Source organism: Hippocampus zosterae, chromosome 20 (genome assembly GCF_025434085.1).
Source record: "Hippocampus zosterae strain Florida chromosome 20, ASM2543408v3, whole genome shotgun sequence".
NCBI lineage: Eukaryota > Metazoa > Chordata > Actinopteri > Syngnathiformes > Syngnathidae > Hippocampus > Hippocampus zosterae.
The window spans coordinates 8709761-8737056 of NC_067470.1; the positions used below are offsets into that span (position 1 = coordinate 8709761).

Genomic DNA, 27296 nt, shown 5'->3' on the forward strand with positions numbered 1-27296 from the left:
TGTCTGGATGATATAGTGTTCAGTTATGATGCATCTCCAGCCCAAGTTCCACAAAAACTACTTACACGCAAATAATGTATTGGTACACCCTGTTAAAGAAAGAGAGAGAGAAAAGAGAGTTTTGATTGTTTTACAAGCAAGCAGAAGAAGGTTGGCTTTGATTGGTCGACGTCATCATGTAAAGCCTGTAAGTGAATTGTTCATCAGATGCAGCAAGATGGAGAGCGAGCGCCTGGCCTTTTTTCAGATAAACGAGCACGGAAGTAAATGTTAGTCGTTTGTTTCCATTTCTCACAATAACATTTTGTTTGTTGCTCGATTTTTCCATACTTGAGGGACTCGCAGCGTTTGCTTTTTCAGCCGGATAAATAACGTTGTGTGTTTTGTTTTCTTGAGTCAAACTGCAGCATTTGATATGGTGGACCACAGTATTCTGCTGACTCGTTTGCAGGATTCTTTGTTTGCCTTGGTTGCTCTGAGTCCCCCCTTTGCACCGCCGTTTGTATGGTGTCCCACAGGGTTGTATTTTCTGGCCCCTGCTGTTTTCACTGTATTATAATAATAATAATAATAATACATTTTATTTATAAGCGCCTTTCAAGACACCCAAGGACACTTTACAATAACATATTGGCTGCTCTTAGGCTCCATTCTAAGAAAACATGGTATTTCCTTCCACTGTTATGCGGTGACAGATCTATGTCCCGCTAGGCAAAAAAGGATCCGTTCTCCTGACCACTTTTGTCCTGTCTAGGGTAAATCAAAACATGGATGTCATTGAATTTCTTAAATTACACCAAAAAGAAAACAGAAGTTGTAGTGTATTGTATTGTGATTGATTGGCCATTTCAGGGTGTAGTGTGTCTTTTGCCCAAAGTCAGCTGGGATAGGCACCAGCACCCTCGCAACCCTGTATAGGATAAGCGGTGTTGAAAATGGATGGATGATTTTATGAAGGTTACTGTTAGGGGAAGGGAAAAATAAATCACGCTACCGGATGGCTGGGAAACATTAAGGCTTTTAATTTAATAATAAATAATAAAATGGTGGATTGTAGTATGAACATTATTAAATCACAATAATAAATTATGGAAAGCCTTTAAAATTCCCATTTGAAAATGTTGATATAATCTTTTTCTCAGATTTTTTTTACATAACCTTACATTTGGAGCAATAAAAGTCACACTAATAATGACTGAGTTATTTACTATTATTATTATTCATTTTATTCCTGGTCAAAATTGATAAAAGCATGCAGGATACTGTACATATTGGCAATTTTAGCAAGTAGCTTACACATTGGAGATAATTGAAACTTCCAAGTTTACCCCGATACAATTTATTCAGTGATTCAACACAGGTTGAATATATTTAATTACATTCAAGACAAATTTCATATTTATTTATTTTTGTGTTTGTGGATAGTGAAGTTGATGTGATGAGCCTTATTTGATTTGTATAAGCAGCATCACCGCTACTTCTCTCCTGACGCGGCGGCCTGTGCCTCACTGTGACGTAATTTCCTCTCCAACATGGCGCAGGAGGCAGGTCGTTGATGGCCATCGGACGGGATTGAAGCCCACCTTTGTGTGCGTGCGCGTGTGTGTGTGTCTTCTCTTTTCTTTCCTTTCCTTTTTGTTTTGTTTTGGCTGCGGTTGAGGCTCAACGTTGCGACGAGTGGAAGCCTTCGTTTTGTGGGCAAGAGCCCCCACCACCACCACCACCACCATCACCTCTCTTCTTCAGAGACACACATACCGCACCCTGAATTCCGGTGCGTCATGTTTGAGGGCAAAAAGACGAAAAACATGTTCCTCACAAGAGCTTTGGAGAAGATTTTAGCCGACAAGGAGGTAAAGAAAGCCCACCATTCTCAGCTACGCAAAGCCTGCGAAGTGGCACTCGGTAAGTTGGCTTGTTTTTGCTTCCCCCACCCCACACTCCTTCCTCGACTTCTCGCGTTCGTCCTCGTTGATATAGACACGTCATGCAGTACCCTAGGACTCATTAATCGTATATCCTGACACATTTTTTGAAAATTATTTGGCCCGGAATAAATGAACAAAAAATGAGAATAAAACGCCATTTTGTCTCGTAGGTGACTTGCTTGTGAGAAACCTGGGAAGCTTGTGTGGCTATCCGACATTCAACGCGGAAATGGTGCAAAGGGGGCTGTTAGTTTGCGGTGTTTTGGCGTCCGTGTGGGCCACAAAACACAAACTATTCCCACCATAGCGACCGTAATCACTTTTCCCATTCATAAACCATAAACGTGAGCCGTTTAATCGCGTGCCATCAAGGCTACAAAGGAACGGTGTGTCGGCGTCTCTTCCTGGTACACACTCGAGGACACAGTCGCCCTCTCACGCTCGTGACAGCGACACGTTTTGTTGGTTTGATTTCGTGCACGTTTTCAAGGGGTTAAACGTCAGTTTGTGCTTCCACATGACCATTATTTATCTTCAAAGCTGGGTGTAGTGTAAAGAAAAAAGGTGACAGCTGTCAGAGCACCTTTTTAAACTAGGGCAAAGCCGCTGTCGGAAGTAGACAGTGCGACTTCCGGTTGGACATCAAATTAAAAGATACCCACAATAGTCGAAACTTCTAAATATATGCTTAGGCAACCAAATTAACCAACTCAAACAAATTGAAAGTCATCTATCATATACGACGTTGCCTATCCTAAAATTTCAATAAGCGACAACACTATTTTAACACAATCTCCAAGCTCTTATTTTGAGGTATATCCAATGCTGCGTCCGGTTTACACGTAGCCATTTACGGAAGCTGTTAACCGGTGTATCTCCCCATATTCCAGCCCTAATAATCATAAAATCCTCTGCAAAAAATAGGAGGCTTTTGTGTTTAAAACAAAGTGAAGATGTGTGTGCGGTGTTCTGCACGGTCCTTATTTAGGAAGCAAACTGCTCGGGACAAACAAGGCTTTTGTCCAGTCAAGGGATGTAATCTGATTCTGGGAGTGGACACAATGGGAGCATCTTGTGGAGCAGTCAACCACCTGTGTGGGGATATTGGGTGACCGTCAAGGCTAAAAGACACAACTTTGCACTGTGTCTTAGCTCCATAGATGCTATTCCTTCTTGCAAGAATATGTCATCATTATCATCATATCATTAATCATGTATGAGATGTTTAAAGAAAGGATTATCCAGGTTGGATGCACGGACAATCAAATTAAGTCTCATACAGCCGGATTCATCTGTCCAGTGGCGCCAACTCTTGGCTGTGTACGGTGCGAAGAGCAGGAAGCAGTACAGTAGTAATGCATGGGGGAGAAAAAATTATAGCTATAAAAAGGATGACTGCGTGACCCAGAATACGAAGTGATTTACGTAATCTCATCTCCTGTCGCTCTCGAGACTTTGAGACATCTCTGTGCTGTCGCTCAAGATCTCTCGATGTGGTTCACCATTGTCTGGATTGGATCTGTGCCCAATGTAACAGTCATCAGTGTGTAGAATCACATCATTCATTTTTTTCACATTTTAAAAGAGGTCCGAGGTGTCAATATAACTTGCCTTCTTTTTTTCAAGTTACAGATATTTTTATACAAATAAATGAATGTATTGTTGTGGCGCATATGGCCTAACACGTCCTGTTTAGTGAGGATGTGTTTGCATACGTTAGCTACTTCAATGTAGTCGTCCTGCATTACAAAGAAGATATTGTCATGCCCCCAGAAATTGGCCAACACGCGTTCAAAATTTTTTTGACTTCACACGCTCTTTCTCCGGCTTCCACGTCACTCACCAGGCAAGGCCCCACCTTTTAAAGGCACACACACACTATATGGTGGTTTAATTTCACACTTGGTTGGTGGGCACCGGTCAACCCAACTATTTATTTCCCAACATTCCAAAGTCAATTTTCCATGAGTTCACTTTTGGGTGACCGTGGTTCATTGACATTTTTGCGCAATTTGTGACGACAGGAGCTACGAAGTGAGTCACCGAGAGCGAGGCGAAAGGTTTGGACTAGACAAAGAGCATCATCGTCATCCATGCGCCCACTCTGATTTTTTTTTTTTCTTTTCTTGAAATGCCAAAATGTTACCCGGCATGCCTTTGTGACAGGAATGCGCTCTCTACTTGCCATGCTCTCGACAGTGCAGGTGTCCCCAATGTTTTGACCTACTTTGCTCCCACAGAGTCGAGCGACTCTCGTGTTCCGCCGCTCCTGGCATGACGGGGTTTATAGCCAGCGGCGGTGGCAATGGGACTATTGTACCCCGCTGACCATTCAGGGACCTTGCTCTCTTCCCCGCGTGGTTTGAAGCATTTGCAGCACAGACGTCGCCGCGTGTGCGCCTACGATAAGCACCAGGCCTTAAATAAAAAGTGTTTGCCAAGTTGTGGCGACCGAAAGACCTGTACAACCTCAATCATAAATTTTTTGGACTGTATTTACTTAACTACACTGCTCTAGGTTCTCAATGGAGCTTCATTTTTCACTCAGATATGACATTTAATGTTTTTAAAACATCATGCTCTCGAATGATTTTCTGTTAGTTTGTACTGTAATAGGAATGATTCAGTAGCCACCAACTTTTCGCTAAATTCCCATATGAAGGCTTCCGGATTCTAACCCCCCCCCTTCCTGCTGCAAAGTGCACACACTTTAGCTCCTTGTAATCCCAAAGGTAGCCCGCTATCCTGATAATGAGCTTGCGCTCGCACTCATGTCAGCGTGTGCCGGGACCCACGCTCGCTTTCCACACATAAATAATCCTTTTATCTATCAAGAAGATGATGGAGAATATATTTATAAATGGTTTGTATTTTGAACTGGAGTCCTCCATTCATTATACATGGGCTAGTGTATCGTGATGCCTCCTTCAGTTCCGAAATGGGGCTATGAATTAATTATTCCGCATGCAAATGAGGAGGCCCTTTTGTCACTGAGTCCACTGCTTATTAGGATGAGCTGCCTTGATTGATTTGGTCAATGTCTTTGTTGGCTGCCGACTGGAATACATCACATTTAAGGAGGCAATTAGGAATAAGACACCCGACTAATGTACCCAGAATACAATATGACCAATTTTAAAAATTCATAAAAACAAAAAATAATAAAAGGTCCTTAATTTGATGCAAATTTGTGGACAGTGTCTCTGAGATCAAATAATTTGTGGACATATCCCATCATTTGTAAAATGAGATGCCTTCCCCATCTGCTGTTGAGTAAATAAACAGCCCAGTCTGCTATTAGTAAGTAGCCTTGCAGCGTTTTGTTAAGAACCTCCTTCTCATGTTGGTCCAATTGCGACGTGCATTGCGTTTTCAGGTCATTTTTCATTTATGCAATTTGCTCATTTCAATGACAAGTCCGATTAATCAAGGCCTCGGGTTGGCAGAGAAAAAAAACTGCTGCGGTTTAACCGCAGAAGTCGAACGTGTGTTCTTGTGTCAGGATAAGCCAGATGAGGCGAAATAGCCGACGACAACGTTCAACTGTGCCTCCTGCAAATGCAACCACTGCTGCCCGACCTTTGATTTCGGTCCGGACAATAGAAATGTCAGGGGACTCGGTTTAGTGCCTGTGGCTCTCCTTGTGTTTACATGCGGAATCTGTGAAATGCTTACAAGCCCTGAATGCATGTTGGGTTGGCATTCGAACCCGTCGTCCCCTCACTGCAAGATGTTTCATCTCAGAGAGAGAGCGAAAAAGCGAGAGTGTGAGCGTCTCGGGAGAGTTGTCTCTTTGGATGTTTCTCCCTAGCACCACCCCCCCCCCCCCCCCCCCCGCCCAGCCACCCATCCTCCTGCCAGTGGATCAGCTGGACCCGAGCTGCCTTTTAATTGACAAATCCTTAGCGCTCCCAAGGGGAATTTTGCCATGTTTATCGCTGCCTTCGAAACTGCCGGATAGGAGGGCCGACCGACCTCAAAGTCTTGCAGTTGAGTCGTAAACATGGCTGACGACTGTGATAGGCTTTATTAGTTTTGCCGGATTTCCTCAAATCGTGGCTGTGACTCAGTTAACCGCTTAAAGACCAAAAAAAAAAAGCCTCCCTCAAGTCGACGTCTTCATTTTTCCTATTAGTGGGAGGAAAAAAACGGCTTGTAACCGTTATTGAAAGAGACATGATGCAATTTTTAAAACGGTTCTCAACTGACCATATAAAACATAAATGCAACTTGCTGCAGTCAAAATACACCCAAGGTTCAAGAATTACAACAGTGAGGATAAAGCGGTTCCGATAACGGGTGGATGTTGAGGGGGCTTTGAGGGGGCTGTCCTGTCTCATGCAAATGAGCCATTGACCGGAGGTCGCGCGAGGTCATGCCGAATCGAAAAGCCTGGCTTGCATTTTGACTCTTCGAGGCAGCGCTGGATCACCAAGCCACCAAATTGCCCTTGTGAATGAGTTTGCAGGGACACACATTCAAATTCACGCACGCATTATTCACGTGGCTGCTAGCTTGCGTTCTAAAAATAGTCTCTAAGGTCTCACATGAAATGCAGCAGCGCGCCAGTGAGAAAAAAAACATAAGAAAAGGAGGAGGAGACTCGCGCATGCTCAAGTTGACGCTTCAGCCACGCGACGAACGACCAAACATGCCAAGCGCTGCCAACTTGAGCTGCTTGATCAGCGCTAATTCGATAAGAGCATATTCTGCCAGCAGGCCGTTCGCACATATGCAGTGAACACGCGGCGGATGTGGACACACCTCACACGTATAAGCGATCTAGTCATGAAAACTGGGAAATTGAACATATCAAATGAGGGGTAAACTCAATGGAACAGCTTCCACTTTGCATGTGCTACGTTATTGGAAATTGATTTGAGCAAGTCTTTCAACTGGGTGTGGCAAGCATGCTGTCATTTGTTTACCATAGGGTTGCAACTCTCTTCTTCTCCACTAGCATTGAATAAAAAAAAATAAGATCAAAATTGATCTTCACATTCTGCTGTAATAGCTTTGACTTTGAGCGTGTGGGGTCTGGTGAGTGACATGGGTGTCAGCAAATGAGCGTGTAGAGTTGGCTGTGTAGTGGGTGTCAGCACTAGTTTTCTATTCGTCTAGTGCTTGTTCAACCAAACGATTGTAATGCTACATGTATATCCTTTAATGCTCGGTTGTACAACAGGTTCCACAGTGTCCGTTGCCGTCTGGGAAGTACCCGCATTCCTTCATGCTCGAAGGCCTTCAACCAAATACTCAGGAGGCGGAATGATTAGCCAGCCGTATCGCTTGTGTCCTTCCCGCTTGCTTTTAAAAGCACCTTGAATGAACGGGGACTCGTCGGACCGCCTCAAACGATCAACAATCGAGCTCTCCGCCATATTGGCCTTTGTCAGTAGCCCTCAAGGGCCTTGACAGAGAAGTGCCACGCCAGGACTTGAACGGTGTCACCTTGGCAACAGTGGCTGCCAACGGTGAAGATGAACCGATCGATAGATAATGCTGTAAATTGTGGACACTCCTGGGAACAAGCGTAAAACAAACGCAGCAGCGGTGCGTCGATACCCGCTTTGAGACACGCGCACACACATGATTAAAAATTCAATTTTTGGGGGGGGGGGGTACTCATCTTAAATGGTGCGCTGCCTTTTGAAGGCACTCCTCGCTCGCTCTGCCCTGCTTCAGTCAAATCTCCTCACTGCTGTCATGTTTAATGTCGAGAGTGGATGGCTGGCAACTCCTCACTCTAATGACTTCACATGAGAAAAGACCGGGGGCCCACAGTGGGTGGTGAGGGGGGCTTTGGAGCGGCTTCTGGGTTTCGAGATATAAAGCCGTAGGAACCCTAGTTTCATCTCGTGCTCATACGCCACATGGATAAAAGTCTCGCGAAACACCGACGTGTCCTCTTTTCCCATTGGCATGAATGTAAGTCAGTCATTCCGAACTCCAAAAATGCTCACAATTTTTTTTTCACGTGGAAAGCAGTAAAACACACCCAGCTTCATGTCATAACATTGCATTATTAAATTCAATGTACCGTTATTTTTACGACCATTCGGTGCACCGTATTGTTGGGCGCAATCTCATTAACGGGTGCGATTTCTGTATTTGACACATAGACAAAACGCACTGTAATATTGGCCTCAGTTTTAAAGTGGTAAAACATACGCCAGCTTAAACGTACGGCATGCACGTGCGGACGGTAAAAACACGTTAGCTTGAAGCATACGGTAGCATGCCAAGACATACGGATACAAGCTAAAAACACGTTTTTAAAAAGGCAACGGAAGGAATACCGTAAACAGCGGAACAGTTTGCGCAGCAAAATTTCATTTTTCATGAAGGTTGTACTCCTTGTGAGGGGACAGCTTGTCCACCAGGGGGCAGTTTGATATGACTAAGCAGCAGTACCATTCGACTATTTTTACAGAGGATAAAGAATATATGCCTGTGAGTATCGTTTTGCCTGTGCCGTACTCTCGACAATCGTTTGCAGCATCCTAAATATTCCATTCTGAAAAACGTGTAAATCTCTTAAACTCATTCACTCCCAAAGACGTTTTTAAACGTCTTTTCAGACTTGGTCCAGAATTGGCTGGGACTGAATGAGTTATATCGTTGCACTATCAAAATAAAATAAAAATTGTTGATGGTATGTGCAGCTCTGTTTGAAAATGGGAGTCCCATTGATCATTCTCTTCTACGAAGTACAGTCTGATGCTCGGAGTCGTTTTGGCCTCAAAGCAGTGAAATAATTGAGCTGTCTTTCTTGAAGCCTCTCCCAAGCTCGCGCTGCCAGCGCCGCCCTTTTTCACGGGCTCATCGCTACTCCCAATTTCTATCGCGCTTTGTCTCCCACTTCCTCCTCTATGTCTGTTTCATCTGAAACCAGCACTAATTTTTGCCAGGCGTGCACCGCTTATCTTTTTTTTTGGGGGGGGGGGGGGGCGGTGCGTCTGCCATGCTTAAGGAGAGACTCAGAATGTGTGCGGACGATGACCGTCCTTTACGAAAATGACGTGATGGGTAAACAATCACTCGCACACAATGGACAAAATTCTGCACGCTCCATCCTGTCAACTTTCCGAATATTTAACACTTTTTTTTTCCTCTTTTTTTTTCCAGAGGAAATCAAAGAGGAGTCGGAAAAATTAAGGTGAGTGTCTGGCACGCAAGCGGCGGCTCATTAAACAAGTATGAAGGCACGCTGCAGAGTTCAACTCAAGGCTACGGGAACACAGAGTTTGCACGTGCGTGGGGTTCTGGAGGTGTGTGCGCTTTGTTGTTCCTCGCATCGCAGGCCTTGTTCCCTGTGCGTCGGCAGCGTGTTGCTGAGTAACGCGGCTTGTGGAATGGGCGCCTTAAGAGACGTGAACTGCCCTCCATCTTCACTTCTTGTTTGGGCCCCCTTTTCTCTTCGTACGAAGAGTTTCTCAGCAAACCCCAGACCCATGATTTACGTTTTCCGCAGGCGCACAAATGCTTTCTCGAGAGCCCGCAGTTCTGTTAAAATGGCTGCCATATTCGCAGTGTAACCCAAGATTAAAACATTTCAGACCGGCGGGCCTGCTGCGATATGATAAAAAAAATTTGGAGCAGATTGACGTGACAATCGGCAATGTGATTTTTTTTCTTCTCTGTGAATTCAATAAAAGAGCAAGCAAACTTTTTTTTCTCAATTTGTTGGTCTAAAATTTGTTCAATTTAAGGGAACTTTATAAGGAGCCCCACGAATTAGCAATCAAGCGATCACGGGTCTCATTCCCTCTAAGTTTTAAAATCATAATTTTGTTGTGAAGGAAGTTATTAACTCATTCACTCCCAAAGACGGTTGTAAACGTCTTTACAGACTTGGTCTAGAAGTGGCTGGTACTGAATGAGTGAGAATTCTAAAATGCAGTTTTTCAAATGTTTCTACTCATCAGGGCGTGGCGGCGGGCGCTGAAGTGGCTGCGCGCGTTGTACGCGTCAAAGAAGGGGGAAAAAAACCCCACTTGTGGTGTCACTCGACTTCAGGGTTTAGCGGCTTATCTGCGGCTCGGAGATGCTTTGTCAGCATGCGCAGTGATTACTGACCCCGCCTCCTACTGTGTCGGATTAAGTGCACGGTTTGAAGCACTCAGCTCAAGAGCCCAAGTTCAGTGTTGTTAGCTTTTAGCGTGTTCACGGGCATCCGTCCAGGAATGGAAGAAGTGAACAACGTGCAGTGTTCGACTGACTTGGTAGCACCGAGTCACAATTTTCGTGTTTTCAACTAGGATAGCGCTCACATATAAAATGAAAGGCAAAGTTGATTCCTTATCATTCAGTGTTTATGTTTGTCTTTAGCCCGCCCAGCGGAGATGGAAAATCGAGTTCGAGCACATTACCGCCAATCAAATCAAAGACCAACTTCATCGAAGCTGACAAGTACTTCTTGCCGTTCGAGCTGGCATGTCAGTCCAAATGTCCCCGCATCGTCATCACCTCACTCGACTGTTTACAGGTCAGCGCTTTTGACAGGACTGAAATTCGGAAGGGGGGTTTTTAATCGTAGCGCTCCCCGGTCATCATTTTTGTTCCATTTGCGCCGATAGAAGCTGATAGCGTACGGCCACCTGACGGGCAGCGCACCAGACAGCACGGCCCCGGGCAAGAAGCTCATCGACCGCATTATCGAAACCATCTGCGCCTGCTTCCAGGGCCCGCAGACGGACGAGGGAGTGCAGCTGCAGATCATCAAGGTTCCGTTTTTTTTTTTTTTTATCGATCGCAAAAAAACAAACAAACCCAAATGTGCTTGTTGAGGCCCCGCTCATTCTCCCAAATTTTAGGCCCTGCTGACGGCCGTGACGTCGCAGCACATCGAGATCCACGAGGGCACGGTGCTGCAGGCGGTGCGCACCTGCTACAACATCTACCTGGCCAGCAAGAACCTCATCAACCAGACCACCGCCAAGGCCACGCTGACGCAGATGCTCAACGTCATCTTTGCCCGCATGGAGAACCAAGCAGTACGTCCCGATGCCGCCGCCCCCCGCCCCCCCCCCCACCCCCCCACTCCCCGTCGCCAACCGTCAACGCGCGCACCAACACAACTTCCTGGTTTCATCCACTGTCGGACATTTTCGGTGTTGCCTTGCTCTAATGTCATCTATTTCTTTTTGAATGACACTTCCCCCCCCCTCCTCCTCCTCCTCCTCCACCTCCCTCGCTCCCTCCCCGTGGGACACATAGCTTACAAATCACAAGCTATCTTGGTCTCTGGCCTCCAGAAAGCGTGATCGCCAGGTAAAAACAAAGCTTGCAGGACTGCTGTGACCTTTATTTTTTTTTCTCCCCCCACCCTCCACTTGCCTAACCCACACAAAATCTCCAAAACTCTGTGCACCTCTCTTGTGTTGCCTCCTACCTCACTCCTCTTCCTCCGTCCATCCTGTTCGCCGTGTTCTTGCCGCCACCACGTTTGCTCGTCAAGTCACTCCATCGTTTGTGTCAATTTGAAGGTCAGGTTTAAATTCGAAATACTAGTTCAACCCTTTCACTCACCCTGTAACCTGATAACAAGATCAGCCGTCCACTGTCGTAACCGCTGCCCCCGAAAGGGTTAACTGAAAATATTTATCCAATCAAAATGTTACACAACTAAAGATAGCCGTACATTATACCGTATTGGCCTGAATATAAGACGGTGTTTTTTGCATTGAAATAAGACTGAAAAAGTGGGGGTCGTTTTATATTCGGGGTCCAGACGTTATACCCATTCACGACGCTAGATGGCGCCAGTTATCATTGAAGCGAATGCTGAACTTGACTCTCCAGGCCAAAGTGAACCCCTGCCACGAAGAATAAAAATATAAATAGCGGTAGCACGAAGAAGAAAAATAAAATGGGTAAGAAGGAAAAAGAGGGGAAATAATAGAAGAGATAACAGAAAATGGAGAAACGTAGTGACAATCTGGAGAAAGGTGGGTCGATGATCGGCCCCGTTAACCGGCAGCTGAGGAGAAGTTATGATGTCATTGACAGTTCAAAAACCAGAAGCCATTCATTTACGAATGTGATTACACTTAAGATTTGAATGAGGCAAAATAACATGCTCTCAAATACTGTATATTGTTAAAATCATTGGTTTCAGATGTACTGTAATTATTTTCTGTATAAAAACGAATGTGGTGTTCAAAAAGTCTTTTTTTTTTCAAACTTGAGTCTTGAAAAAGAGGGGGTCGTCTTATAATCAGGCCAACATGAAAATAGATCAAGATGACGGACGGTCCCAACTGCTGAGTAAGCCGCAGTAGTATCAGAATTACTTGACATAATTATTTGGCTCAAATAACCAAATGTGATCACGAGCTTGGGGCTGTACTTTGTTGGAAAGACACTGACACTTTTTGCACAAACACACACTTAACGTAGAACACCGGGTTGCCTTGAACACACACACTCGGGGCCCGGGTGGCATTTAAATAATGAGCTTAGTTTGTACGCACTGCCTAGAAGGTGTCGAGCCCGGACGCTCGGCGCTAATAGCGTCAGTCAAGATGTGAACTTGATTTGGCGGCTGACATTTTTTGCAAAGGCTTGGAAGAAAATGAGACGTGAACGACTGCGTTAATTATGACGTTGAGGAAAGGCCATCATTTGCCATTGTTTTGTGTGCCTGTGACCCACGTCGCCTTCACCTGTTGTGCTATCCCCCCTCCCCCATTTTTCTCATAAATTCTGACTCTGTGCACTTGAACGCATCATGGGCTGCTAATGGAGCTTGGCTAAAGGAATGTCCACCGCTTGTTCACTCGGGTTTGTTTTTGTGTTTGCCAGCAAGTAGTGCCGTCTTGTTCCGACGCACACACACAAGCACACTCCTCCCCGGCAAAGCGACCTCAGTTCGATCTTGAGACGCACTGACTCCCCCGCCTCCCCATCTATTACGACTATTCTCTGAATACACCTTTTTGTTACTAACGCTTACTACATTCCTGTAACGTTCGACATTCTTCTCATCACGGGCAACAAAATCTCGTTTAAATGAGTTCGCATTACATGACTGCGTTCTCATTTGACCTTTTTTTTTTTTAAATATTACAACTTTGTGCGACTTTCTTCTTTCAATTCGGCCCCCTTTTTTTTTTCTCAAAGCCCTGCTGCTGGTTTGAACAAAGGAACATACCCAACATTGCCACTTTCAATTAGGATGCCTGGCTTTGACATGGAGCACGCGTTCAGGAGCCTTGGTGAAGGCAAACATTGTTAGTCGAATATTTTCTTAATCTCCCTTTTTTCCCCCCTCCTCTGTGTGCATGTGTGTGTGCTTTAATTTGTTTTAATGCACGTATGTGAACCCTCACCTCCACCCACCCCCACCCGCATCCTGTTGTTTAGTTGCAGGAGGCAAAGCAGCTGGAACGGGAGCGGCACCGTCAGCCCACAGAACCGGACTCCCCTCAAATCCACACGCCGCCCAAAGCTCCCACGCGGGAGTCCAACGGGCCGATCGCCACCCCGACCACGCCGAGCATCACCGCCCCATCCACCCCGTCATCGCCGGGACCCCAGGGCGACGGCGGCGGCGGAAGCCCCTCTTCACCAGGAGAGCCCCGGCCCGCCTTCGAGAGCCCCGATCCGGAAAACGGTTCCAACTTCTGCGTGGCGGAGAACGAACAGACGGAGGCCGACCAAGCCACAGCAGCGGCACAAAGTAAGCTGACACCCACGTCACTCACCAGTCCAGGCCCCACCTTTCAAAGCCTCACACACTTAAAATCACAGATGATGTCGTATTAAATGTGCAGGTGTAAACTTCAAGTGGACAAAAATCGAACCTACATCTCGCACGGACATTTTGTCGTTGTCTAATGATTGACAAAACGATATTCAGATGAAACAGGCGAGGAGGACGACGAGGATGAAGCGGGTCCCAACTATGAAGAGAAAGCTCAAGAGATCGTGCAGAGCATCCTGCAGGAGGTGGTCAACACCGTGGCAGGAGGTGAGATTCACATTCGGAATCAAGCAAGTCAAAATATTGCGGGAATCACGGCAATCGTTTATTGGAAGAAACAGCGAAAATTTTATTGTCACTTTTTTTGGGGGGGGTGGTGGAATGTGACCTCGCAGTGGTGCCTCAAACGTGCGGTCATATTTTACCGAGATAAAGACCTGTGTCACGCTCACTTGGAAAATAACGCAAGCAGATCCAAAAAAAAGTGTTCCGCACGACCATCCGAGATGGCAGCTAGCTAACGCCGCCCGTGTGTGAGTGAGCATGTGAGAAGCTATGCTAACATATGCGGTCAACTTTGTTATTAGCGGTTTCAAATGGATGCGCCACGCTTGAGCGTAAGTGGGACAAACAGGCAGTTATATTCAAGATGAAAATGGTGGCCCAAGGCACAATGCTGTCCTCACACAAACTTGCTTTTAAAAGAACCATAACCTTGACCAAAAAAATAAATAAATAAAAGTGTCCTAGTTGAACCGATTCTCGCTCTCTTTCTCAGGTAACTGCTTGGACCCGGCCCACCTCTGCACAGACACCAAAGAGCCGCCGGGGGAGCTGGCCGAGGCGGAGACGGAGCGAGCCGAAGCGGTCCTGCAGGCCACCCAGAACTCGCTGGAGGACGAGGGCACACTGGGGAGCGACAGCGAGCACGTTCACATCAACGGCATCCCCGGCACGCCGATCTCAGCCAGCTTCACGCCGTCGCTGCCCGATGACAGACTGTCCCTTTCGTCCACCGACACTCAGGTGACTCAAGCGGCCACGCCGAGTGACCACTTTTTCGTCTCAGTCAATCAAATTTAAAAAAAAAAAGTAAGACTTTCTTTTTGGAGCTCATGAAAACTGACACAAAGCGTTAAAAAAAATTATCAGGGGAAAAACTGGCAAAAAATTAATACAAAAATGTTTGGTTGCGAAAAAACAAGATAATTTAAAAAAAGACTTTGTTTTTGGAGTATATGAAAATTAACAAAGCGTTAAAAAATATCAGGGGAAAATTTGGCCCAAAAAAATAAAAAAATGTTTGGGGGTGAAAAAAAAGATAGACTTTTTTTGGACCTTATCAAAATTAACAGAAAGCATAAAAAATATCAGGGGGAGAATTGCCCCAAAAAAATACAAAAATGTTTGAGGGCGAAAAAAATATATATATATTTTTTGGAGCTTATGAAAATTAACAGAAAGCATTAAAAAATATCAGGAAAATTTGCCCCCCCCAAAAAATACAAAAATGTTGGGGACGAAAAAAAAAGATGATTAGACTTTTTTTTGGAGCTTTTCAAAATTAACAAAGCATGAAAAAATATCAGGGGGAGAATTGCCTAAAAAGATCAAAAAATTCTTGGGGGCGAAAAAAAAATTAAATACTTTTTTTGGAGCTTATGAAAATTAACAGAAAGCATTAAAAAATATCGGGAAAATTTGCCCCCTCAAAAAAATAAAAAAATGTTGATGGGCGGAAAAAAAGATAATTAGAAAAACGAACATTTGTTTCTTTTCCTCCATTAGGAATCAGGAGCGACGCCAGGTCATCCGCCAGGCGCCAAGTTCTCACACATCCTCCAGAAAGACGCCTTCCTTGTCTTTCGCTCGCTCTGCAAGCTGTCCATGAAACCTCTGTCAGACGGACCGCCTGATCCCAAGTAAGTCGGCTTCGTCCGGTAGACGCGAGTCACGCGTTTAAAAATGGCTTTTTGTGCTCCGGCCACAGCAAGCATGACTCACGAAATCATCCGGAGGAGACGTTGCATGAATCATTTTTTAATTTCAACACAACTGCTGATTGGTTAATCCTGGTAGCCCCCGCCCCAGCGAGACGTTATGGTTGAAGTGCTCTGAAAATTGAATTCCACCGACTATCTTGAGCAAAATTTTGTCAGGAATTTGCACATGAGGGATTTTAATATTACAAAAAAATATTATATCACACACAGAGCTGATGACAAATAAACTATGTAGAAAAATGATAATACCAGGCAGATATTTGACTTTAAAAAAAAAACATCTGCAAGAAATGCCCCCAAAAAATGTAACAAAAATAAAACAAATCTCATGAACAATCCACATTTGGAGTCATACTGTGACATCATAATTGGGCTATTTTGTTAAATGTGCCGCCCGTGCGTTCAGGTCTCACGAGCTGCGGTCCAAAGTGCTGTCGCTGCAGCTGCTGCTGTCCATCCTGCAGAATGCCGGGCCCATCTTCAAGACCAACGAGATGTTCATCAATGCCATCAAGCAGTACCTGTGCGTGGCGCTCTCCAAGAACGGCGTGTCGTCCGTGCCCGAAGTCTTTGAGCTGTCGCTGTCCATCTTCCTCACGCTCCTGTCGCACTTTAAGACGCACCTCAAGATGCAAATCGAGGTGAGGAACGGCGCCGGCGAAGCCCAATGGAAGAGGTGATGTGACCACGATGATGATGATGATTTGCGTTGCTGTCCAGGTTTTCTTCAAGGAGATTTTCCTCTACATCCTGGAGACGTCCACAAGCTCCTTCGACCACAAGTGGATGGTCATCCAAACCCTCACCAGAATATGTGCAGGTTTGCATCCCGACACTTCTTCAGAGACACTCCCTGTTATTTATTCTTGGGGCAGTGACACTTTTTTGGGGGGAAAAAAATGGAGAGACATGACAACTTTTTTCTTGGTCATATTTTTATGTATTTTTTTAATCCTGCAATACTTGGAATTTTTGTAATAACTCGTCATGCAATTACATGTTTTAAAAATATAACATTTCTATTGTAATTCTTTTTTTTCTTCATCCTTGTTTTTTTTTTTTTCTCGCCAACATTTTGCCCCCATTGCAAAATATTATGGTGCAAACTGCAAGGACATAAACTAACATGGCATGGCATCACGGCACAAACGGCAGTGGCGTACTTGTGACGCTTCTTCTCTTTGTCCGTCAGACGCTCAGAGCGTGGTGGACATTTACGTCAACTACGACTGCGACTTGAACGCCGCCAACATCTTCGAGCGGCTCGTCAACGACCTCTCCAAAATAGCGCAGGGACGTGGCGGCCACGAGCTAGGCACGACACCCCCGCAGGTGATCATCACCGCTCCCCGGAAATATTTGGTGCGCAATTAGCGCTTAACTTTGACGGTCGAAATTTGACGGCGTCCACAGGAGCTGACCTTAAGAAAGAAAGGCCTCGAATGCCTGGTGTCCATTTTGAAATGTATGGTGGAGTGGAGCAAGGACCAGTATGTCAACCCGAACTCCCAGACCAGCCTTGGTAAGTGCCGAGACGTCAACATGTCACCTGGGTGTGCTTTTGATGGTTAAAAAAATGTGTTTACAACGAATCACCAGTGCAACAGTTTTACATTTAACAAACTTGACAAACTATTTTCACACTTTTTTTTGTATTTGCTGTTGAACTATTACTAGTAGTAGTGGTATTTAGTAGTGTGTGCGCATACCATGTATGGATGTGTCTGCGCTGGAGTCATCGCTTCTTCTAAATTTAAATAATCGCCGTCATGTTTTCTCTCTCTTTGTTGTAGAATTAATGTGACAAACACTTTGAGAAAATCACGATGTGCTTATAACGATCCGAGGGTCCATCATGTTTTATTGTCACACATTTCCATAGAAATCCAATGCTGCCATTTTTTTTTAACTTTCCTGACTTAATGATCAAACCACAGTCGGCCAAGACTTTTCTTCACCCAGTCCCAGAAAAAAAATAAGTGCAGTCAACAACGCTCGCAGTCAAAAATAAAATGTGTAATTGGAAAAAAAGTTTTCTCAGATGGATTAGGCCCCTTTGAATTAAATAAATGAATGTTTGACAGTTTGTTTTTGTCGTATTCTGCTGTCTGCAGCCAAGTCAGCATTCCAGGTGCCTTATTTGACTTATGATGACTTATGATTTGCCTTACCCGGTTAAGTAAATACTGTAAATACAATGAACAAAAAAATTGAAAATGCGGCATTGGTCTCAAGCTTCTGAATTTTTAATGGCAACGGAGCCTTGTGTGAATATAATCCATGTCATTGTACAACAACAGAGTGCGACTCTTTCTTGGCTTCTGCTTTTGTTGTTTGCCAACGGTGGAAGTCAAACAAAAGAACAAGTGTGTTCCATAAGCTCTGAAAGCATACTATGTAGAGCAGCCTCTGGCTAAGCTGTCAAGGCTAAACAGCGAACCCATTAGCGTGCGTAGCAGCAAAATATGTGATCGTGTCGGCTGACTAGGAGCCAGTTTTCTTTTTTTTTAACCCCCCCCCCAAGCCCCCTTTTTGTAACTGTGTTTTATTTTCCTCCCTTTTGGGCATGACTGTAAAGCCAAAGCAGGTAACGGTAGCGTTAGCATAAGTGCTTGTTCGACTCTTAATGGGATAGCTTGAGTGGCATGTCTGTGCTTTTTGTAATGAGAGAAACATGAGCAAAATGGTGGCTCACATTGCCCGTGACGACACCGTCTTGAATGTTTTAAAGGGTTTCCATCACGCCAACGCCAACGTGCTGGGTTACGGCTCATCTGTCTGCCCTCACAATAGTTAGAATTAACGCAGTGGAATATTGTGAAGAAAAATAATTGTCTTGAATCTAAATTTAGCTCGTGTTTGCCCCCCTTCTCATGTCAACATGAGTTTCACTGTATCTTGGTAAGATTTGTATTGTTAGTAAATCATTGTGCTATCTTGTTTAGTCTCCCTATATGCTAGTTTTAGTTAGCGCCCTCCAACTTTGCCTCGTTTGTAATCCAACGATGAGTCGAGACCTCACTGGCCTTCGTTCCCGCTCACTCCTTCTCTCCAGGCCAAGAGAAGCCATTGGAGCAGGAAAGCAGCGAGACGCGGGCCCCCGAGACCATCAACCGCTACGGCAGCATCAACTCGCTGGACTCCACCGCCTCGTCGGGCATCGGCAGCTACAGCACGCAGATGTCGGGCACGGACAATCCGGAGCAGTTTGAGGTCCTCAAGCAGCAGAAGGAGATCATCGAGCAGGGCATCGACCTGTGCGTTTCAGTCTCTGCTTTGACCATCCCCGCTTTCGTGCTGCCGCCGATCGTTTTGTTTTGAAATATCCACCGTCCTGTAGGTTCAACAAGAAACCAAAGCGGGGCATCCAGTACCTTCAAGAGCAAGGAATGCTGGGTACAACCCCAGAGGACCTGGCTCAGTTCCTGCACCAAGAGGAGCGCCTCGATTCGGTGAGGCCCAACTGGACCAGCGAGTCCTGACTTTTCACAATCCCGCTCATGCGACCTCCCTCCCGCGTTTGCCCGGCCGCGTGCTCTCCCTCAGACTCAAGTGGGGGAGTTTCTCGGCGAGAACGAGCGCTTCAATAAGGAGGTGATGTACGCCTACGTGGATCAAATGGACTTCCAGGGCAAAGACTTTGTGTCGGCGCTGAGGATGTTCCTCGAGGGCTTCCGGCTACCCGGCGAGGCCCAGAAGATCGACCGGCTGATGGAGAAGTTTGCCGCCAGATACCTGGAGTGCAATCAGGGGTGAGTCGGGGCAAAGTTGTGCTCTGCTCTCGATGGCGGCGTCAAGCAGCTCACTGTCGGAAAATACGTTTGATTCGCAGGCAAACCCTCTTTGCCAGCGCAGACACCGCCTACGTGCTCGCCTACTCCATCATTATGTTGACAACGGATCTTCACAGCCCGCAAGTACGTTCTCAGCTCGAGTAGATTTGGACCAGGAGTCACAAAATCTTTTTTTTCTTCTTCTTCTTGTTCCCGTCAAGGTGAAGAACAAAATGAGCAAGGAGCAATACATCAAGATGAATCGCGGCATCAACGACAGCAAGGACCTGCCCGAGGAGTACCTGTCGGCCATCTACGACGAGATTGCGGGCAAGAAGATCGCCATGAAGGAGACTAAGGAGCTTACCATGAAGTCCAGCAAACAGAGTGAGTGCGTTGACCAGTCGGAAAACTCGAAACAAGGTGCACCCGTTGGACATCTGATGAATATTCAGTTTTTCGTGTGAATGTTATTAAAGCATCGAATTGGCTAATTCATGTGTTCAAATAAAATGAACATACTTGTTCTGGGGCGCTTGAACAAATGACTCGCCGATCTCGGGAACGTGATGGTATTCTCGTCCTCCAAGGCGTGGCCAGCGAGAAGCAGCGCCGTCTGCTGTACAACGTGGAAATGGAGCAGATGGCCAAGACGGCCAAAGCTCTGATGGAGGCCGTCAGCCACGTGCAGGCGCCCTTCACCAGCGCCACCCACCTGGAGCACGTGCGGCCCATGTTCAAGGTAACGCCGGCGGACCCCCCGGCGGCGGACGCCCCGCCGTCGGCTCCGCGCGCCTGCGCTCACTTCCTGCTTTGTTTGCGCCTTTAGCTGGCGTGGACGCCCTTCCTGGCCGCCTTCAGCGTGGGCCTGCAGGACTGCGACGACACCGAGGTGGCATCGCTGTGTCTGGAAGGGATCCGCTGCGCCATCAGGATAGCGTGCATCTTCTCCATACAGGTTGAGCTTACAAAAGACGCGCAAAATGTAAAATGAAACGTAAAATAGTTGAGTTGACGAATCCCCAAATTTGACAGAGTGCTTAAAAAGAAAGGGAAGTTTGTCACATTGTTTAGACCACAGGTATCAAACTCAAGGCCCGGGGGCCATATCCGGCCCGCCGGGTCATTTTTTTGCCCGCGAAAGCAAATCGTGTGTCAAGCTCAAATCTGGACAGAAATGTGAAATTGTCGTGTAATCAATAAAGTTGGAATTTCGCAATAATTTTGTTACCCAGTTTACACTCACTTGAACAATAATTGAACAAATTAAAATTGACTGAACTGATTTCAAAACTAATCATTTATTAATTTGTTGTCTACAAGTAATAATTTTGTGGTTTCAACGTCGTAACGGCACTCCGAGGGAATACGCAGCTCCAAATTGGCCCGCTACTAAAATGAGTTTGACACCCCTGCTTTAGACGTTTGCAAGTACCTCGGAAGTACCGAGAGGTTATAAAAATAAACCAATAACAATTTTTAAATCATTTGATTTATAGTCCGACACAATGTAACGCAATACTCTTTACGCGTCATTAACTCATTCACTCCCAAAGACGTTTTTAAACGTCTTTTCGGAGTTGGTCTAGAATTGGCTGCGACTGAACATGATGTCAGCACTTTGAAAAACCTTAATCATATTTTGGGGCGGGATTTTAAAGCATTTACATTTCTCTCTCCCCCCTCACAGCTGGAGAGGGACGCCTATGTGCAAGCACTGGCCAGGTTCACGCTGCTCACGGCCAGCTCGGGCATCGCCGAAATGAAGCAGAAAAACATCGACACCATCAAGACGCTCATCACCGTGGCGCACACCGACGGCAACTACCTCGGCAACTCCTGGCACGAGGTCGGCCTGTTTCGAAGCTCGATGATATTCCAAAATATTGTCTTGTAACCTTTGGAAAGAAGGACACATTACGCTTGCTTTGTTTTAGCTTTTGAGGACATTGAGGTGACAATCAACTGTTTTTTTTTTTTGTTTTTTTTTGTTTCCCTCAATGCAATCTCAGATCATGAAGTGCATCAGTCAGCTGGAGCTGGCGCAGCTCATCGGCACGGGCGTGAAGGCGCGCTACATCTCCGGGACGGTGCGCGGCAAGGATGGCTTCATGGCCAGCACCAGAGAGTCCAACAACGATGAGTACCTGGGCCTGGGTAAGTCGGCGCCCGAATCCAAAACCCAAAAATGAAACACCGTCAAAATAAGCCGCTTGACTGATATACCGCCGCCGCGTAGTTGGCGGCACGGTAGACCGTAAGCAGATTGCCAGCATCCAGGAGTCCATCGGGGAGACCAGCTCTCAGAGTGTGGTGGTCGCTGTGGACAGGTCAGAAAAATTCTACATTGATCACTGTCATCAATCAATATGATTTACATCAAAACCAATTGATTGATTTGTTTTTTTTTTTTAGGATATTCACAGGTTCGACCAGACTTGACGGCAATGCGATAGGTGAGTCGAGGACTGGACAGTCACCCTAGATCAGATTCAGTTTTATTATTATTATTATTATTATTATTATTTTATATCTTCTAACACAATTAGTCAAATGTCTCAAATAATTTGACGAATTACAAAGTCAAAGCAAAAACTCTGCCTGGCTTACCTAGCAACAGCCCACCAGTCCTCCATTCTGATTGGCTGATTCCCGCCTCCCTCACACCAGAGACCACATTTTAAAGCCATACACACTCAAAAGTAAAAAATCGCATTACATCACATGGTCAATATTATTAGTAGAAATGCAAAATCGATTTACTCATGCCACGCGATCAGTACGTCAGCGTCCTTTTTGTTCGTGCCCCCTTTGTATGGTGGCCGTCCGTAACCGTTGTTTGCGTCATCCCCCAGTGGATTTTGTGCGCTGGCTCTGCGCCGTGTCCATGGATGAGCTGGCCTCGCCCATGCATCCGCGCATGTTCAGCCTGCAGAAGATCGTGGAGATCTCCTACTACAACATGGGCCGCATCCGGCTGCAGTGGTCCAGGATCTGGGAGGTCATCGGGGACCACTTCAACAAGGTATTGGAAAGTCCTGTTTTGTTTTGGGGGGTTTTTTTGCGAATCTGTCTGACTAAAATGTTTCTGTATATCTGCTATTGTTTATTGGAGTACAAATAATTTATTGCGGGGGGAAAAAATTGCAGTTAGATTTTTAACTCTTTCACTCCCAAAGACGTTTTTAAACGTCTTTTCAGACTTGGTGTCGAATTGGCTGGTAATGAATGAGTTAAACGCCGCTGTGGTGAAATTGTTTTTTTTTTTTGTTTTTTTTAGGTGGGCTGCAACTCCAATGAAGACGTGGCCATTTTTGCCGTGGACTCGCTCCGGCAGCTGTCCATGAAGTTCCTGGAGAAGGGCGAGCTGGCCAACTTCCGCTTCCAGAAGGATTTCCTGCGGCCGTTTGAGCACATCATGAAGAAAAACAGGTGCGTCGACAATGACGGCGGGTCGGGGCGTCACCCAACGATTCGACGACTCATCTGTGGCGCGTTTTTCAGATCTCCGACCATCAGGGACATGGTGGTGCGCTGCATCGCGCAGATGGTCAACTCCCAGGCCGCCAACATCCGCTCGGGCTGGAAGAACATCTTCTCCGTCTTCCACCTGGCGGCGTCCGACCAGGACGAGAGCATCGTGGAGCTGGCCTTTCAGACCACGGGGCACATCGTCAGTGAGTGCCCCGGCGTGCGCCGCGCAGCTCCGCCTCGCCCGAGCCTACCCGTTTGGAGTTGACATCTTTCCGCCTCCCCCAGCGAATGTATTCGAGAAGCACTTTGCGGCCACCATCGACTCCTTCCAGGACGCCGTCAAGTGCCTGTCGGAGTTCGCCTGCAACGCCGCCTTTCCCGACACCAGTATGGAAGCCATCCGCCTCATCCGACACTGCGCCAAATACGTCTCGGGGAGGCCGCAGGTGCTTTAATTTGTTACTATTTTTCTGTTTACTGTTTCTTCTTTAACTCATTCACTCCCAAAGACGTTTTCTTTTCAGACTTGGTCTAGAATTGGCCGGTACTGAATGAGTTAATTGATTGGCGGGATCAGGTCTGTCTTTGTGCGTCCTGGTCCCAAATGGGCCAAGTCCCGGTCCCGGTCCTAGGACCGGTGCTGAGGGACCTGTGGCGAGCCAGCTAGGAACACTTGTTGTGTTAGCATCTATGCCGAGATAGCTGTTCAGTTCCGCGTCTAAATTGGGCTGACGTGCGCGGCAGGCCTTCAAAGACTACACCAGCGATGACATGAATGTAGCACCGGAGGACCGTGTGTGGGTACGAGGCTGGTTCCCCATCCTCTTCGAGTTGTCCTGCATCATCAACAGGTGCAAGTTGGATGTGCGAACCAGGTAAGTGGGCGCTACTTCAAATCACAAACATGAAAATAACACTGGAAAGCAGCAATAAGTTCCTCTTTGTCAATGGCGCCAATGGTTTTGTTTTGGTTTTTTTCCTCTCTGTGTAGAGGGTTGACTGTCATGTTTGAGGTGATGAAGACGTACGGGCACACTTTCGAGAAGCACTGGTGGCAGGACCTGTTCAGAATCGTCTTCCGGATCTTCGACAACATGAAGCTGCCCGAGCAGCAGACTGAGGTAAGTCGGTCCCGCCATCGCGAGGGCCCGACTGATTTTCTGTTTTTGTTTTTCGAGGGAGTTTGATTGTCATGATCTTTTGTTTTTATCCTGATTTTTTTTTTAATCATAATAATAAATAAATTGCCTCCACACAGAAAGCAGAGTGGATGACCACCACCTGCAACCACGCACTCTACGCCATCTGTGACGTGTTCACGCAGTACTTTGAGTCCCTCAGTGACGTGCTGCTGGATGACATTTTAGCTCAGCTCTACTGGTGTGTGCAGCAAGGTGAGTACGTGACCCCCCCCCCAACCCCTTCACCTCTCCTAAACTTTTTCCGGCGTCTAATAAAGTCCCCATTTTGCCCGCAGACAACGAACAGCTGGCCCGCTCGGGCACCAACTGCCTGGAGAACGTGGTCATCTTAAACGGCGAGAAGTTCAACGCCGAGACGTGGGACAAGACATGCAATTGCATGCTGGACATTTTCAAAACGACCATCCCGCATGCGTAAGCCATATTCATTTTAATGTTTTTTTTAAACCGCACCCCAAACCTCTCCATTTTAACTCATTCACTCCCAAAGACGTTTTTAAACGTCTTTTCGGACTTAGTCTAGAATTGGCTGTCACTGAATGAGTTAAATTCGTGTGATAAATGTTTTGTTTGCCTCAGGCTGTTAACATGGAGACCGGCAGAAGACGAACACTTTGACAAGCAGCCGGTGAGGCGGGAAAGCATGCCAATTTCCATATTTATCCCGTCGCATTTCATATTCATCACGTGATCTCCCCCGCCCTAAGGATTCCATTTCCCAGAAGTCCTTGGACGACCAGCGGTCCGTCAGCGGCATGGAGAGCCGTCGTCAGAGCCAGCAGAGCGGCGTGACCTCCGGCACCAATGAGGACGCCGGCAAGGCCAGGAGCTCCACGAGTGAGTCGAACCGCCATTTGGACTCAGAGGTCCAAGTGGCCCGGTTTGTGAATGTGAGCGTCGGTGTTCCGCAGGGACGCAGGAGCAGCGCTTGTTCACCGCCTTGCTCATCAAGTGCGTGGTGCAGCTGGAGCTCATCCAGACCATTGACAACATTGTCTTCTTCCCCGCCACCAGCAAGAAGGAAGATGCCGAGAACTTTGCCGCGGCGCAGGTATGACTGCATAGAATTGGTATTGCAATTTTAATCTGCCTCTAATAATTGAAATACACATCGGCTTTAAAAAAAAAAAATCCACATCCATGTAACGCCACCTTGTCACGACTTACCCGAAGCGCGATGCGGCCAACGTGTCGGACGGGGCCGCAGAGACGCCGGACCAGGGCATGTTCCGCTACCTGACGTCGCAGCAGCTCTTCAAGTTGCTGGACTGCCTGATGGCGTCGCACCGCTTCGCCAAGTCCTTCAACTCCAACAACGAGCAAAGGACGCTACTGTGGAAAGCCGGTAAAACTCTCGCCGCGCCAGACGCGGGCCACACGCTCACGTGCGTGACCGCTTGTGTGTGTGCGCGCGTGTGTTGCAGGGTTTAAAGGCAAGTCCAAGCCCAATCTGTTGAAGCAGGAGACGGGCAGCCTGGCCTGCGGCCTGCGAATCCTCTTCCGCATGTACACGGACGAGACGCGGCGGGACGCCTGGGAGGAGGTCCAGAGACGACTGTTAGAGTAAGGACGCAGATGTCTTAAAAGACGAAGACGGACGCGGGAATGCGTTGTATCGCATCAGTTGTGGAAAGAAACATCACGTTGAAATTTGAGTGAATCGCAATAACGCATCTTTTTTTTTTTTGTGGTCAGCGTGTGCGGCGAGGCAGTGGCCTACTTCCTGGCGTTGACCTCGGAGAGCCACAGGGAGGCCTGGACCAACCTCCTTCTCCTCTTCCTCACCAAGGTTCTGAAGATCAGCGACGAACGGGTGGGTTGACACGAGCCCACTTACAGTGCCTCATTCCTGGGGCCATACTTTTATTCCAATTGGTGAAAGAAAAAAAATGCTCTTCATTAGCCCGCCTATGGCACTTCACATTACGCGTTAGCGTTAAGCTAAGTTCTCTCCCGTGCAGTTCAAGGCTCACGCGTCGCGGTACTATCCGCTGCTGTGCGAGATCATGCAGTTGGACCTCATTCCGGAGCTGCGTGCCGTCCTGAGGAAATTCTACCTGCGGATCGGTCAGGTGTTTGGCATCGCGCCCGAGCCGCAACCGCGACTCACCATTCGGGAGCAGCTGAAAGAGGAGGAAGAAGCTCAGTGACGCCGCCTGCCTGCAGCCCCCAAGCCCTTCGTTCACCTCGGCTATCGGCACGAAAAAAAAAAACGACTAAAGTAAACAAGTCTGGTTTGTAGCGATATCCTCCTCCTCCATCATATCTTTGAGCTGCTCAGACACAATCTATTTTAAAAATTCCCCAAAAATGTGCTTCTTACTGTATATTTATTGTAACAGAATGATTGCAGACATATTCAAAAACCATGATGAAATGTGACCTCTCTCTCTTCGCATACCCTCCACGTGGCTAACGTTCACATCCAAATGTACAGATGTAATAATCTGATAACACTAGATTTTTTTTATATATATATTTTATTATTATTTGTTGCTGCACTTGACCTCCATTCGGAATGCACTGGAGACTTGACTTTTTTGCCCTCCGCCCCTAATTTTATCTGTAACATCTCACCATTAAGTGAAGACTTCATTAAATTATTCCATTTTATACGTTGGTATTGTTTGATTTTTAACTGGAAGATGAGATGCTAGCTGCTTAAAAAAAAACACGACTTATTAGTCTATTATCATTTTTGACTTGTTTTCACGTGTGTGTGTGTGTACAAAAAAATCAAATAATATATTTAATTTTTTGGTGGGTTTTGGGAGAAATTAATATGTATATAGAGAGAGAGGGGTAAATGAGTGATGTTGACTGTGCTTTATGTACAAATGGGACGCATTCCTTCTCATGGATGTAGAAAACAAAAATGTATATGATGCAGCAATGTAAAGTTTTCTATGTTGCAAAAAAAGATATGTACAACTTTGTGTACGATACTGTACATCTTCTGGCATTCTAATCAGGTTCTAGGTCAATAAAGTTTTTTTGAACGAGGTTCATTTTGTCATTGATTTGCGGCGCAGTAATCCAGTGGTTAGCACATCGACTTTGCAGTGCAGAGGTACCGGGTTCAATTCCAGCTCCGGCCTCCCTGTGTGGAGTTTGCATGTTCTCCCTGGGCCTGTGTGGGTTTTCTCCGGGTACTCCGGTTTACTCCCATGTTCCAAAAGCATGCATGCTGATGGAACACGCTAAATTGT

At 46.4% G+C, this 27296-nt stretch overlaps 1 protein-coding gene across 2 annotated transcripts; it reads left to right on the top strand.

The window, feature by feature from the left end:
- Positions 1 to 1493: 1493 nt before the first annotated feature.
- arfgef1 (ADP-ribosylation factor guanine nucleotide-exchange factor 1 (brefeldin A-inhibited)) lies at positions 1494 to 27089 on the top strand. 2 transcript variants are annotated; one of them, XM_052054478.1, is made up of 40 exons: positions 1494 to 1905; positions 9057 to 9087; positions 10260 to 10416; positions 10508 to 10654; positions 10745 to 10924; positions 11148 to 11201; positions 13296 to 13611; positions 13792 to 13902; positions 14414 to 14661; positions 15424 to 15557; positions 16045 to 16279; positions 16359 to 16458; positions 16831 to 16970; positions 17052 to 17160; positions 18694 to 18895; positions 18979 to 19090; positions 19185 to 19390; positions 19471 to 19555; positions 19633 to 19798; positions 20002 to 20153; positions 20241 to 20369; positions 21102 to 21260; positions 21424 to 21568; positions 21651 to 21741; positions 21827 to 21867; positions 22267 to 22436; positions 22692 to 22843; positions 22916 to 23088; positions 23171 to 23331; positions 23630 to 23760; positions 23877 to 24006; positions 24144 to 24279; positions 24363 to 24501; positions 24667 to 24715; positions 24795 to 24924; positions 24999 to 25138; positions 25261 to 25432; positions 25512 to 25650; positions 25783 to 25900; positions 26049 to 27089. In XM_052054478.1, exons 1-40 carry the CDS (start codon positions 1782 to 1784, stop codon positions 26235 to 26237), a joined length of 5703 nt encoding a protein of 1900 aa, XP_051910438.1. In that variant the 5' UTR covers positions 1494 to 1781; the 3' UTR covers positions 26238 to 27089. The 2 variants fall into 2 exon arrangements, with proteins under 2 accessions (XP_051910438.1, XP_051910439.1); XM_052054479.1 differs by lacking the exon at positions 11148 to 11201.
- Positions 27090 to 27296: the final 207 nt, after the last annotated feature.